Here is a 15,792-nt window from a genome sequence, read left to right on the forward strand (position 1 = left end):
CAGAAAGATGACAAAGAGCACTGGGATGGAGTCTTCTGTATAAAATACTGAGGGGCCAGAGGCATTACAGATGTATTTCTGGAGGCACGCTATTAGAACAGCACAAGCTGATGAAGGCAAAGGTTATTGAGATACTTAAACTTCCAATTATATTTCTGGTTAGACTCCAATTTCACACTGCAGTTAGTTTATATCTTAATATATTTTTACTAGGTACAAAAGTAAATAATTAATCTGAGCGACTAAAAGATTGACAACGAAGATATAGACCTCTTGGCTAGCTCTAGGCTAAATGAAGCAGGGAACATGCTCACATAGTTATGCAGATTGTATTCTGCCGTTAACCAGGCATCTTATATCTGCCTTTATTGCTCATGTAAACTGCACCTGTAATTTTGCCATTGGCTTCGGAGGGAGGCTGCCAGTTCACAATTATTGTCCGAGGTTTTCCCTCTTTGCTCACCACAGTCACGTCTTTGGGAGGAGAGGTAGGAACTGCAAACAAACAGAGAGTCAGGAACAGGTTGCCCAATTTCACTGGATATAAACAAGTTATCTCAGCACCTTTGCTTTTTATTTGTTTTACCACTGATAAAAGGCACGTACAATAATAAACCCGCTTGAATGTTCGATCTTCAAATAAATCTACCATCCTAGCGTAGTGGTCTTACTGATTTACTCCGTTCAGCTGGCACATGCCATCTGGTGCGCAGCATCGCCTCTCCGTAAGGAGTTACCTGTTTCCAAAGCACTTCAGCAACAGATGCTGTGATTCATGAGTGAGTGAGCCCACGTGCCTTCAAAAACACGGCATCTTTGCACGGCTCTAACAGCTGGGGTCAGTGACTGCTGACCTGAATTTCTTCGGTCACCATAAAATAAAACTTTGTGAAATAAATACATTTTATATGCAAAGGCGTACAAAATAGCTCCGTATTTTCAGGTTTACGGTGGGACCAAGATCTTGCAGTGCCAGTCTGCCACTGAAATCTGAATCAGCAAAGTAAATTAATCAGCGATTTAGAGTCATAATCTAAAATTGCCGATTTACTTTAGTGAAGAATGATTTGTGATTTGCAAGGAAATCTGCACCGCAGAAGCATTTGAAATCTAGAAATATTTGCTGAACACCGTTGTCCAGCCTCTTCCCCTGGCTTGCCCGAGAGTCGGACTGAGGCGGGGGGAGAGCTTTTCCTTTGCCCATCCGCCTCTGACCCAAAGCTCAGGAAATGGCCCCAGTTGCTGCAGCAAAGGCTGAAACCAGACCCCCTTCTCCCCGCACACTCCAGCGTCCAGCTGGGGCTCGGATTAATGGCTTGCAAACGCACAGAGCTGACGTCTCCATTAACCAGCCACAGTTTGCAACGCCACGTGACGAAAAACATGAGACTTCTCATTAGGTAACTTTTAGCAAAGTAAATCCGCCTTGGATATTTAATACTGTAATAGTAACATTTAGTGCTTACACAGTGCTTTCTGCGTTTAAGGAGCTTTATGTGTATTACCTATTAGAAATTAATCTGTCCATCCTCTGAGATGGCTACCGACTGCCCTGGTGCAGGATGACAGCTGGAAACCAGGGAGAGCAAAAGCTCAAAAGTCACTGTAACTATTATCGCAAATGCTTATAAACCTGCTCAACAGAAACGCACAGACATAAAGCACAGTTCAAGGCCCCGTAGTAAGCTTCAGAGAAAAAAAAATAAAATAAAATCAGGACTAGCCCTCAAAGGATTATTAATTCACAGACCAGCACTAAACCCAGTATCCCCTATTTTTCTTCGGCCCCAGCTGAGGAGCGGGTCCCACACAACGCCGCTACTCAGGAGTATTCAAAAATAGTGAGTCACACACTCCGGAATTTGGCAAGTAATATAAATCACAAGATCTGTTATGAGAAAATATATTTAGCCTTTTTTGGTTTGTTTTTTTTTTTTTTTTTTCATTTGCTTCTAAGTTCCCTAGCTTTTAGGTTGTATTTGCAAATATTCTTTACAACCACCCTGACTAGAAATTTACTTTCCATTTAGATGAAAAGAAATGAGACGTCCTGCATCCCGCCCTTGCTCCTGTACTTCTTGAGTTTCAAATTTTCTTTTCTTTTTAAGAACTTTATTTGTGCACCTTTGCAATCTCTCCCCTTAGCGTAGATTTAGGGATGAGGATTGTCTGTCAGCACATGAAGTGTTTTACCGTGGGATGGACTCAGCCCAGCCCTGCGCTGTCAGATGGGCAGCTGACTCCACACCATGGCATTCCCACCAAAACCTAAAGCAACTGGAGCTCTCGAAGGGTTTATGGGACTTCAGAGTACATTGGGAGCTTTCTGATTTTATCCTGCTTTGGCTTTTTCTTATTCTTGTTATAGAATATTTGGGTGAACTCACCAATTCTTTGCATGCTTGATTTTTTTGCTGTATTTTAATTTACCATGAGAACTAGAGGGTAATCTGGATACCCATCTTTTGTCCCTACAGTTCAAATAGGCAGAAACCTAAGCATAATAAGCAGTAAATTTAATTGCACAGAGATCATTTAACACTGCAGGATAAAAAGAGCTAATGAGGGCCCGGTCCTGGCCCTCGCAGTTACTCAGTGGCGCCAAGTTTCTCCCGGTAGCTACGAACCCTTTTCTGTTCCGTACTTTGGGAGAGCATCATTTAACAGCGCTGCGACGGCAATTCCTGCTGAAGAACAAAACTGTAGGTCTGATTTGGACATCTTAATTTCTACTGGGATTTTATTTTTAATTCATTTGCCTCATGGACTTCCTCACTGGGTAATAATTATCATCATAATTATAGCAATTTTTAATTATTATTTGCTAAAGTATTTTCTTTGTATTTGCTATTAACATGCTATTTCTGAGACGTTTCAAATGTACGCTTCCTTATTCTCTCCTGTCCGTGAACTGCGGTACATTATTCATTACTTCTCTGTAATTTGATGTAAATTCTTTTGCGTGCAATCATCCCTTTGAATTTTGAAGTATGTTGTTGTTTTTTAATCAGAATTTCTGACTACATAAAGAAAACAAGCCCCCAGCAAGTATTCATCAGCATAATCATTTTAAATACATGCTTTCCCCCCCTCCAGAATTCTGGCAGACGCGACTTTATTCATCTTGCCAGGAACGGCAGCCCTCCCAGAAGGAGAGGAAGAAGTACCTAATTCAAAAGTCGTTCCATGTGCTGTCATGCTCCAAGTACTCGATCTCCGACCTTTAGTCACCATCACGGAGAATTCATACAAGGTGTTGGGTTTTAACCCCGTCACTAAATAGCTCAAAGTGGTCGCATTCGCAGTCTGAAAGAAAAACAAAGAGTCAGTAACTTCCCAACTGAAAACCATCAATCCCCAGCTCTCACACACCCTTGTCTCAGGGAAGTGTTTAAAACATTTTAGCATCGTTACATTTTCATAACCACGGTCATTAATTCTGTAACGTTTTTGCTCTGTCATGCAAATTCATTAATCAAGTATTAATGTGCAGTTGTTTTTTCCTAACCTAGAAATTCTCTCTGCAATCAGCAAGGGCATTTAACAGCAGTCAATTATAAATTTAAAAAAAAAAAAAAAAAGGCAATACAAGGTCCAGGGCACACTTGTTATGCAGCAGGCTAAATCACTGTCTACTTGGGGGGTTTAATTTACGGCATTTCATTAGCTGAGCTGGCTAGGGGAAACAATGCAGCACAGCTAACAATAACCGGCCTTCCTCAAACCTGCGTCTGCCTTCCAAGCTCCTGGCAGAATTTACTGTAAATTTTTAACATACTTAAAAAAAAAATTTAAAAGTATCAACTGAAGGTACAGGTGCTGAGACTTGAAGATAACAAAGCTCTACTAATACATGGATATTTTTCAGAAAAAATGGTTATCTAGGATCGCACACTTGAAACTATACATGGTTTATAGTGGAATTTGTAACAGCCATTTAGCTAGAATTTTCGACCTTTTGGTTAAAATATCTGGTATTGGTTATACATGACTTGAATACGAACAGAAGGTACTTGAGGCCCGTGACAAAAAAAAAAAGAGCTGTAGCTACATTTATGTATATTCACAGCAATCTAAGCACAGAATTAAAGTTAGGTGTTTCAATATTTGACAGGGCCATACAACTGTATTAATAACTATTGCCTTCAGAAAACAACTGTTTTCAGCTAATTAATTTTCAAGAAAAAGGCCGTCTATAAATACTTGAAGACTTTATGAGTAACACAGCAAAGAAACCCCTTATTTCTCAACTATCAGTGACAGCTTTTTTTGCTGCACTGGGTGAAGGGTCAGAAAACCATTAGCCGAGTGATACTTAGATTTGTTTTTTAGTTCCAAAGTAAACGCGATTGTGGCCGGATGGGTCAAGTACCCAAGCGTGGAGCAGGACAGCTCTCACACCAGTCCAGTGCCAAAGCCTCACTGACCACCACCTCCCCGGCACAAACACGGAGCCGTGTGCTCAGAAGAGCTTTCCATCGGCTCTCCAAGAGCCAAGGAACATTTGCTCCCGGCTCTTTGCAGGGCAGCTCAGGGCCATTAGGAAATTGCCGGTGCTTCGGTAGAAGCTGCGCAGACCTTTGGCCTGGCCACGTCCAAAGCAGAAAGCTTTTCCTAGCAGCTGGCGTTACAAGCTGGTTTGCCCCCTGAAAAGCACACCGTTTCTTCCTCTCCAGAATACCTAGGGAAATTCCTAACACCACTTAAGCATTCAATTCTGTTTATAGTATTTTTTAGCTCCTGGCTGCCGTCACACGTGGCAGCTGGAGTCCTTTTTTACAGGTTAAAGTTGTACTTTTCATCTCTGCCTTTGAAACTTAGTGTCTTTTAGTTTCACTGCACATCATATTGAATGTAAATGACACATGAAAGGCTGAACTGGAGTGTTAGACTTCTCTGCTTTCTTCATTTTTTAACACCACTTACTGTTTTTAAGATCACAACATATCCCACGGTACTAAACCCTGCTCACCTACTAGAAATAAACTTCATAAATACTACCCTGTAAAATTTATTTTCCTTTTATACAGTCCTAAAAGATCTAAGTTCAGATTTAATATTTCAGCTTATGCTCGAGAGCACACCGATAAATCCCAGGTAGCCTGCCAGCAGGACAACTCTGCCCCACCAACAAAGATGCTTTGAAAAACGCTCTCTGATCCACATTAGTGAAACTACACGGTTCAAAACACAGTGAGTCTTTTAGCTTCAGGAACTGTATCACATCTGGTCCTGTGTTTATATGCTCTAGGTTGACACAACTCCTACAGAAATTGAAGAAAATCGGGCTTCTTAAAGTGGAACCTCTTACGTTGTATTTGAAGCATGCAGCCTCTTCTTTAACAATAGCCTGGGAATGTCAGCATAGAAGGGGGGAGCAAATGTAGAAAATACGAATGAACTGTATCAACATCCAATTTACTGATGAGAGGGAGGGATGAAACAACTCTGTGTTGAACAGATGTAGCTTTGGGTACTAGAACTGACACAAAGATAAGATTTCTGTGTGCAAGCGGTGTAACGGAGAAGCTTCGATGCAACTGGGTGAACAGCCTCTAAACATGCAATAAATAACAAAGCTGCTAGAGATGGCCCTGACAAATAATATACTAGCTCATAGTCAATAAAGTTACCAAAGACCTGCCTGAAATACAGCAGTTTATTGAACAGCAACGGCTGAAAAGAGATTTTGCCTTTCTTAAAATGAGCAGTTGTTACTGTTCAACACAGCGGTACAGAATCCATGATTGAAACAAAGGAAGAAAAGCAGGATGTGAGTTCTCCAAACAGCGTGGGTTAAAAATGATTAGAGCAAATGTTCTCCAAGTTATGTCCCTCCAGGCAAATGCTTTTTACAATGAGTAATTTTGAACCGTATTCCATCATTACATATTATTTTTGGTCCAACAATAAACCTTCGTGACCACTGGCCACCAGCACTGAGAACGGTGGGAGTATTTCGTTTACCACCAAGGGTGGGTTTTTTTAAGCATTTAACTAATGAAACTGCAGCATTATATAAATCACTCCCGAGACATCCTCTGCATATGACTCAGGAATGTGGGTTCATAAATAACTCGCCTTTAGAGGAAGAACACACATATATACATCTTTTCATTTCAATAAAAAAGAAAATCTGGTTTGTAACAAGATTACTCTGCAAGAGCATAAAGGGAGCTCCACTAGCTGGATATTTTAACAACCATTTCCTTTGAGTCTCATTTCAAATGTGAAATTTGCAGTCAGCATTTTTGAGGCCTCCAGATAACTCTGAAAATTAAAAAAATCCAACCAACCGACTAAAAACATCCAAAGCAATAAGCCGAACCCCCAATCTAGTCTCCAAATCAAAATAGCAGATGAAAATCAAGAAAGGCAGGGATATCATAATTTTATTGTTATGTATTTTGCACCCATTCAGTTCCCAAAGGAAAGGTTCATTATCAACTCTGTATGAACAGAAAAGGTTGTAAAAGGAAAGTTAAAACCATCAGGGTAAATATTTTCCCTGCATGACTCGCCCCAAAAATGCAGATTGTTCCGCTCACCGGAGAGAAGGCGTTAGCAGCGCTCACCTTATTCATGCATTAGCGGCCCCTCTAAAGGTAAGCCCACCTCCGTCATACAAAGCCATCGTGTCGGGGTGAAGCAGAAAGGACAAAATGGTGACCACCGTGACCATGGTTTCACAGCAGAACCTACTCCGGGAAGCGTCTGCCTGCCTTTCCCGAGCCAGCTCTCCCACCCCCTCACACACAACACCCCGTCTCCCTCTCTCACACTCACGCACACAAAAGAGACCACAAAAACAACTACTTCCACTACATTGAGAAGAACCCTTGAAGTGACGATGTACCTGAGCAGTACCGAACTCAGTCCGGGCAGCTCAAATAAAACTGGGCACATTTCTATACCGATTCCTAAGTGCTTGTCTTTACTCTCAGCTTTCGCTTAACCCTGACTTGCACATGAATGACACGTCTTCTCATTGAAATAACGCAGCCGTGTTAGTGGTGTCGAAACGCCAATACCTTGTACTTCGTATTTGCAGGAATATTGGTTTTCCAGCGGACTGTGTAGTAGCGAGCATCTGTGATCTTCTGGTTCTTCGGCAGAGAGTTGTCTGCCCAAGTGATCCGTATGGTGTCGTGGCTCAGGATGGAAGCCTGAACTCCCACCGGTGGCATCATGGGAGACGGATCTGGCACTGGAGTGTATGGAGCATTAATAACAAACAAATCAACCTCGGAAGTGTCTAGGGAATTGATGGGTAAAAAGTCATGTATTATAATTAAAAAGGGAGAAGGTGGCATTTTAATGTAAACAAAAACAAAAAAGGGGAAATGCAGGGTAGTACAATGAAATGAAAGGTGAGAAATGGAGAAAAAGAGAGAAAAGCCAGAGTTAATAGGTGACATACGACTGGCTAATAAAATTACTCTTGCATCGTGTTCCTTTCTTAAGACAGTAAGACAATATATATATGCTAGTATATATTAATAATCGTATTAGTGTTCAGTGCATCCAGACATGGCCTAAGAACCCCAGACATACAGTAATTTTAACTTGGACTTTATTTGCCTCAGAACGTCCACTGATTCCTCTTCCAGAAAACGAGGAGGAGGAAAAAGAGCTGGCGGCCTTCTAGATGGGTAAATGCCGCGTTATCAACATCACAGGGAACTGCCATCATCTTTTAAAGAATGGTAATGGCAATCAAGTTCCAAGTATCATACAAAATTGCAGTAACTGAAGAAACTGCAATTCCAATGTCGTCTACAAAATCTGTAAGAGTTCCTGCTCTTCAGAAGACTAAACCAAATAGAAGCGGTAACATCTACACAAAATAACTAAATAATGTCAACAGTCTCGTGGGGAGCAGAGCGAGCCAGAGCACAGCAATCGCTCGCTTGCAAACAAATTTGTCTGCCTAAAATCTTTTACTAATGTATTACATGATGGAAAAAAATATATACTTGTTTAGTGTAAGTGACAGCAGATTGAGACTTAGACAAAGAGAATGCAGGCATCATATTGAAAACCTCAGCGTAAAAGACCAGAAACATCGATACTTGTCCATAAAAAGCAAAATAAGGGCAATGCCTTTACAACTGCACCCACACAATTTGTGCTAACGGTAACTTTTCGAATGAGAACATCACTAAGTAGTTGAAAGCTAGGTTTTGTAATTTAAAAATGAAACCAGTTTTAGGTGGTTTAACAAACAGACGGAACAGGCGCGGTAATCGCGGTGAGCCCAGTCAGCTAAAGCGATGGAGTCTACTCGACGCCACTGAAAAACAAGACCCTTACAGTACAGTCCAGCCTATCCGCAGTGGCCCTGCGGAGGTACGTCAGAAATTCCCAGCTGGGGGGAACTCCAGAGCGGCCCCTGGCCTTTACCTGAGTGCGGGCGGGTGACTGCGCTCTCGTACAGAGGGATTCCTTCACCAACGTTGTTAAACGCCTTCAGAGTTATGACATAGTGGGAGCTCGGGTCTAAAGGGGGGAAGAAATTAAACACTTTTTTAGTGCATACTGTCAGCGAATCCTATTTTCTGCTTCTCCATGTTCTCTGTTCAGTCTTTTATTTTTTAACTGAAATACATGAAATAACAAGACTAAATTTTAGTTGAGAATGTCTCTGCGCAGACCTTCTGTTAGTGTTCAATAGTTCTCATGCAGCAGAAGTCTACAGTTGCAGCAAACCCACCCGAAGTACCGTCAAAACAGTAGTCAGGAAAAACATTTAAAAATTAACATTTTTAAATTGCTCTACTATAATATTGTCCAAAACTCCAATTTTATGGAACTTTGCAATCCTAATATTTATTTTGCTTTCAAGGTATTTTACCTACCACAGAGAATTCTGTGGAGGGGCGAATCTGTATTTTTCTTTTAAAGTAGATGCCACTGTATCTTGGTGACATTTTAGTTTCTTTTTTGCCTGAAGCCACCTGTTCTGCAGCAGCAGCAGGAGAATAAGGGAATGCTGCTCGGCATGAAAGATTCTGTAATAACCATTAAAGGGAAACCATCAAATCAATGCTTCGAGCCTGGTGAATTTAGGATTCTGGGTTTGGAGGTTTTTTTATTCCTCTGCCTCTACCAGCAGAAAACTGAGTTTATTTGAAATTTATCAACAGTTTGGCATCAGGCATAATATCAGAATAAGGAAAAAGATCCTCTTAAAAACATGCTTGTAGTTTCATTTATTTATAATACCGTAGAAGTAGAAAACAGCAATATAAATGAGAGGTAAAAGGTGGGCGCTGATGTTCATTCCCTTTGCTTACCCAGGTTTTCAATGGTGTAGTATCTCTGCTTATAGTCCACCTTGATGGTCTGCGCGTGGGGACTGCCAATGCCGTACCCTATGGCGTAGCCTCTCACCACGATGTTCTGGTTCTCGGGTGGAGTCCAGCTTACTACGATGCTGGTGACAAGCGGACGGACATGTAAGGAACTCGGAACTTCAGGAACACGGGTTTCTGTTAAAGGAAAATAAGGAAAATGATGGATTAAACAAAGGTAATGACATGAAGAGCTCTGAGTCTGTAGGGTCAAATGTAGCACTTGTACTCTGTGGCGACTGAAATCAGTACGCTCCAAAGGAGAGAGCTCTATTGTACACCAGAGAGTGAAGAACTCTAATAAGCAGAAGAAAATTAACATAGTTTCATATACTAATATATTTTAATAGATACTCTCTTTAAAAGAAACGACAATCGTACTGAAGAAAAACATCAGATTTCCTTCGAGGCAAACTTTTTTGATGTTTGTGCATGTTCTTTCCCATTTGTAGTTCTTCAAAATACGCATTAAATTTATCACACCCTCCCCTCCACAAAGCAATCTACTTTTAGTTCCATCATATTACTTACTTGTGAGCATTAAAATAATCACATGGAAGACACACTGGTGATAAAAGGAAGGTTCCTCAGCTCGTTGTACAACTAAATAGAGTATTCCGAAGAACTGTCAGTGAGGTGGATATTGCACGTGCTGCAAAGGTTTGTTGTGGTTTGTCCTATACTCGTCGCTGTTTAAATCCTCCAGTCTCTTCTACACCATTCACAGGCTATACAGACAGACTACGCAACTCTACCACGAGATCAAATAATCCTCAGAGTCCGTATTGAGCGCTCAAGCCCTGCCCCGACAAGCCACACCGATCTAGTCACGACCCAACGGAGGGATGGAATGTGGATCCTTAGCAGCAGCAGGACCCCGCGGTATCTCACCATAATCCCCTAATATTTTTACTAAAAGGATTTTCCCCCAATGTTGATTACAGCTTAAAAGCAATCTAAAAGCACAACTGCACTGTACGTACTAGTGTCCACACCTTTGTTTTAACTTCTCAAAAATGAAATAAGTACTTCTGCCAGGCTACTGGAGCCTGCCATACCTTGACAGATTTTAAATAATTCTGCGCAACAGCAAGCCGAGTTCCCCACTCTAAAATAAAATCAGTTCCGAGAGTTCTGCTTCCTGCAGGGATTTCATTTTAATGAAACATGCTGCATTTATCTAAAAACATTTAATAAAGCATCACAACAGGATTATTTGGCTCCTAATACGCCACTGGCCTGCCAGCCTGGGGAGTTCGTGGTCTCCAGCTGACGCAGCTGATCAATTAAAGTTCACAACTAATAAAGACAAAAAAGCTACAGAATTGCAATACAAGAGATGACATTTTTAACTGCGCAGAAGTTAGAGCATTGGGGATAAACTTTGTACAACTGTTTGACACCGCTTGCGCACATGCTCCCGGCGGGACTTGCACCGACTCCGCAGAACTACACAGCCCTGCTAACGCGAAATTGTAACCGTCTGGCTCCCATTTACATTGATGACACTATAAAGTGAATTATTTTCTATTTAAATTCAAAAAGCAGCCACGGAATAAAATGGAGTTACGCCTTACATGTCTACCGAACCCAAGAAATTCAAGATTAGCTGTAAATGCATTTGCATGGTATTGAAATTACCCACGAGCTTACTAAAGAACGAAAAGCAAAAAATATACGTCATCTTTCCAGTATGCACATACACCAATATCTCATACACATATAGGGAATGATATGAATACCATGCTACACTGTCTTAACTGTGAATTTTTATTACTTTATTCACTGTAGAGTGTATGCATAAAATTCGATTTCCTGCAAGGACTGCAACACTCCAATTTGAAACTCACTAAAATTAAAAAATCAACACAGAACCAAAGGGTTCTTTTCTTTTCCCTCCTTCTGTCCGATTTAAATTTAATCCTGATGCTCTTGGCAAAGTGTTGCTCGCTCTCATTCCGATGCAGAGAACATGGTCATTACCTTGTATAAGTGCTGCCTGTGCACAGAGCTGTGCTTCAGCTCGGGGAACCAGCGGTTCCTCAAAGCCACAAGGTTGTGTCACATCCGCAGAGAGGAAGATACACACACGGACGAAAGCCATTTCAACTCTAAAAAGGCATTTTCAATACCTACAAACCTGAACTCTACTGTTAACATTGGGTTTTGCGCTGTTTTTGATTAAGCCATGGAGGATAAGCAATGACAAGTATTAAGATGAGCATCAACTTTGCACAACGCAAAGACTGAAGCCGGGCTCTCGAGTGCTTCATCAGCCGACTGCGGAAGCAATTTTCCAACAGTCCAGAGCAAATATTGAAGGTCTTTTATCATTCTCTCTCCCCGCTGCCAGCATAACTGAATCCCGAGCCACACAGATGTGAAAGCCATTACTGGATCCCGTGGCATGAAGCTGGAATGACCCTCCAGCTCCTCTAACAAAGCCAAGAGGGAGACAGCCGGTACAAAGCACAAGGTTACCTGTGTGCAACAGCACTAATTAAACACTTTTCAGAAATAGGAACTGTCTACCCAGAACCACCAGCTCCACGCAGGCAGTTCCAAAGGGATTCGCCCCAGCCATCCTTTTAAAAATGGCACTTTTCTTCCATTTTAATTGTTCTTTGTCAGATGCTGGGAAATGCTCACAGATTTGCTCATTTGAATTCTGCAAGAATCAGGTTCCCTCTTGCGAATTATTCTAGTGTAGTAAATACCAAACATCTGGACCAACTATCAAAGGTCGACATTTTTCACAGAATATTTTCTACTTTTATTGCTAACCTCTAAACTGGAAAAACAAGAGGTTAACATGGTGCCATATACCGTATATCATGGATTCATGGATTTGGTGGAAAAGACTGCATCTCTGACAGAGTTATGGTCCAGACTGCTCTACCACTACTGAAAATAGATCAATCTCCCTTTTCTTTTAAAGTGGCAAAATAACAATTACTGGGGGACGAATGTTCTCTTTAGAAAGAGCCCAAGCCAAAAATAAAAATAAAAAAAAAGCCCAGGAAAAGCATTTTAACAAAGCATGGTACCAGTGAAACAGCGGCAAAACTGCAAAGGTCTCTGGGCCACACACCAATGTTTTCCACCGTTCCGTGCTTCTTTCCTCCTACCGTGGCACCTCTCTCCTGTTCGACAGAGTCACAGCTCCAAGTGTGCAACCACAGTGCAGACACCGATAGTTGCACTGCCGCCAACAGGAGCTCCTCTAGTCCGTCACCGCACGGTATCCCCGAATACCAAAACACCAAATCACCACTCTGTGCTCTCTGAGGCACACTTCGATGGTTTCATTTGCATAATTTCGGTGGTACGTAAGTACATAATCGCTATTTCACCTCCCTCCAGGAAAACAGTCCCCCCACTCTGGTTCATAGCATGTAAACCCCTGCATAATTAACAAGATGAATTTTATTACAATATAAAAAGCAAGCCACTATTACCATTGTATGAATCTTATAATGTATGATTATTTAAATATTGAAACACTGACGTTGTAATTCATAATTGGGTGTTTCTTAGCAGAAAAACACAGTGCCAACATACAGCAGTAGAAAGCGTAGAGGCAGGGTTTAATTTCAAGCTATTTAATTGACTTGGCAAGAATTTTATGTTAAAATAAAAATTAATTTTAATCATAAATAAAACACATTGTATAATTAGAACACAGTAAAAACAACCGAATAAAATCAGGCTTGCCTTTTAAAAAGGCAATCAAACATTACTGTGCCCTGTCCACGAATTCTAATGCTTTTGAAGTCACAAGTATCATCACACTTATGATCTTACCATCTAGGTCACTCTCAAACGTTTCCGCTGATACCCAGTCGGTGGCAGGTCCAGTCCCGTTAACGGTCAGGGCAGCTACTCGGAAGCTGTATTCTGTGCCTCGTTCAAGACCTAAGAGACAAAGAGCACCCAAGACATCACCACCAGAACTCCGACCCTGAGCGCAGGAATCACAGTTCCTAATTAAAATACAGGTACAGCCTGAGGGCGAATTGCCTCTCGCCCACCATTGCCCCCTGAGCGGAACAGGCGGCCAGGAACAGCAACAGCAGCTCCACTGACACCAGTCGGGGTGTGACAGCTGAACTGTGACCAGGGACACCCAGCGCTGTGACACTGCAGACTGTCCCTGTGGGCCACTGGCAGACACCGTGAGGTGCTGTCTGCAGCCGGCTTTAATTGCTGGCGATTAATTAGTTTTAAGTACAGAACCACCCGCATCCATAACTAAAAATAGTATACAGTATAGACAACAAGTGACCAAAATGAGCAAATAGTTGATTTATGGCACATAGGAGTGGATAATCAGTAACGCAAGCAGTATGAAAACACACTCAGAATTTGGTATATGGAACTTATTAAACCGGCTTTGTTGCTGGCAAAAATATTCTCTAGTTACAGGCGTATATCGACTCCCACTCTGAGAAAACTAAAACTGAGTCACAGCTGGAGTTTCTGAGAACAAATCAAAACATCTCGTTAAAAAGCGTGTATTCATTTTCTAGAGAAGCACAATTTCTTCTCTTTTGACCAACTGCTTGTTTACTGAGATTTAAAAAATGAACAATCTGTAGTCTTGCTCCTGTTCTCGTGTACTGTTTATTTCTGCTATACAAAATTATAGTTCTGGTAACAATATATAACTTATACTAAGCCATGTACTAGGCTGTATTTTCTTTAAGTGTATAAAATCAAGAGAAGATATATTATGTTCATGCCAGAAAGAAGAAAAAAGGTTAATGTCAGTGAAATTGGGTGGGATGCTGTGCGCGGGTGCCTGAGGTGAGAAGCTCACACGCGGGATCTGCGCTGGGCTGGTGGGCGAGTGGGGCAGGACAGAGCACAGACACCTCCATCACACCCATGCGCAGAGAGGGGAGTCTGCCAACCGCCCCCCCCCAAACGGCATCTCTCCAACATCCGTCTCCAGACTTTTACTTCTGGCATTTGGTCCTGAGCTCATCGTGTCTGTCCATCTTCTCCATGCAACCCCTATGCCTTCTATATAGGTTTTAAGAGGACTCATCCAGTCCCTCGGCAAATCAACGGCGAAATGAGGGCTAGAAAACAGGTCACAAGACTTCGGTTACTGTGAGCCAGCCCACACTACCTCATAACCTACGACACTCATTTTAAGTGCTTTTATTTTTCCTTGCAAGGCAAGAACCCTACACAAACATGTCTTCTCAGCCTCAGCCCGCTAAAAGCACCTAAAAACCTCCTTCTGCCAACAAATGCTTGCAAATAACAGCTCACCTTCGATCAGCTGAAACAGCTGGGTCCCACCGATGCTCTCCGTTACGTCACTCTTGCGGGACGCCTTACGGTAGCGAATTTTGTAGCCAGTGATTTGCCCGCTGTGTGTCCCCGCAGGAGGAGGCTGCCAGTGCAGCATGATGCTCTGCGGAAGGCAGGAGGTCGTTACAAAGCCATCGCCCCCCGCGCAGCCAGGGAAACTACTACTAATGCTGCTAATACTTCACAAAACACAAAACGGAAAAACACGCATACAGGAAGTACTGCATTTTCATACAGTAAGCCATAGGCTTATCGGTAAAAAGTAAAGCACCTCTGATTCATCAGCAGCCCAGGTCACGCCTGTGCCTCGAGAAGTTCAGCTCAAAGCGCTTCAATCCTATTAGACCTTCTGAGTCCAATTTCACAAATGGCCCCTTGGGTTTCCCTTTCATTTTCTTCAGGTTATCTTAAGACACATGTGACTTGAGGATCTATCTTTAAGAACTGGTATTGCCTCTAAAGGGTACAAGTCATCTGACCGGTAGTTTATGTGGAGGAAGTTATTGATTTTTAATCATATGGGAAGTAGAAGAAAGTATTTAGAAAAGAGTTTTTAGAAAGGGCTTTTTAAAAAATCTCCAATCATAATCACTAAACTCGTAATGACGGAGTATATAATTTTCTCTTTTGAAGTGCCCAGGACACTACAAACGCAGTTTGTATCCACATGCACATAAACAATAGCTCATCAACAGGAACACATTCAAGCTCTGGTGCTTCAGGCCTTTGAGCATGATTAAACCTCATTCATAATTAGCCTCCAGGCTTTGGTACACTGTCACTGTCCTCACTGCATCCCATGACGTACAGCCCACAGCTGCATCAGAGTTTCTAACGCTTCAAGCCCCATGTTCAGGTATTCTCCTGTTGGGCAGCTCATGCACAAAGAGCTGAAAAGCAGCACGGTAGAAAAAAAGACCCAACGCAGCTGTAAAATTTGGTCAATCTGAGATCCACCAACTCTTTATTTACCCGCTACCAAGGGGAAATTCTCCACATCTTACCTTGGAGTTCCGTACCTCCAGCGTTAGATTCTGTGGTGGAGCACTGGGGACTAGAAACATTAACGGAATTAGAAGACCAAAATTTCCATATACCATATCAAATACTGTATTTC

The 15,792-nt window shown here is 41.9% G+C and overlaps 1 protein-coding gene across 9 annotated transcripts in view; it reads right to left on the minus strand.

The window, feature by feature from the left end:
• The window catches only part of NEO1 (neogenin 1), a 213,025-nt gene that overhangs the window by 25,310 nt on the left and 171,923 nt on the right, over positions 1 to 15,792 (minus strand). For 7 of the 9 annotated variants that reach the window (XM_063346361.1, XM_063346364.1, XM_063346359.1 and 4 more), the window contains exons 12-19: positions 15,680 to 15,729; positions 14,634 to 14,778; positions 13,158 to 13,268; positions 9,297 to 9,491; positions 8,404 to 8,499; positions 7,032 to 7,255; positions 3,168 to 3,306; positions 388 to 495 (exon numbers count right to left, since the gene is read on the minus strand). In XM_063346361.1, the coding sequence (XP_063202431.1) occupies positions 388 to 495; positions 3,168 to 3,306; positions 7,032 to 7,255; positions 8,404 to 8,499; positions 9,297 to 9,491; positions 13,158 to 13,268; positions 14,634 to 14,778; positions 15,680 to 15,729 (1,068 nt within the window). The remainder of the gene's footprint in view (positions 1 to 387; positions 496 to 3,167; positions 3,307 to 7,031; positions 7,256 to 8,403; positions 8,500 to 9,296; positions 9,492 to 13,157; positions 13,269 to 14,633; positions 14,779 to 15,679; positions 15,730 to 15,792) is intronic. The other 2 variants (XM_063346362.1, XM_063346358.1) reach the window with 1 other exon arrangement.

The sequence above is a fragment of the Chroicocephalus ridibundus genome, chromosome 9, assembly GCF_963924245.1.
Source record: "Chroicocephalus ridibundus chromosome 9, bChrRid1.1, whole genome shotgun sequence".
NCBI classification, from domain to species: Eukaryota; Metazoa; Chordata; class Aves; order Charadriiformes; family Laridae; genus Chroicocephalus; species Chroicocephalus ridibundus.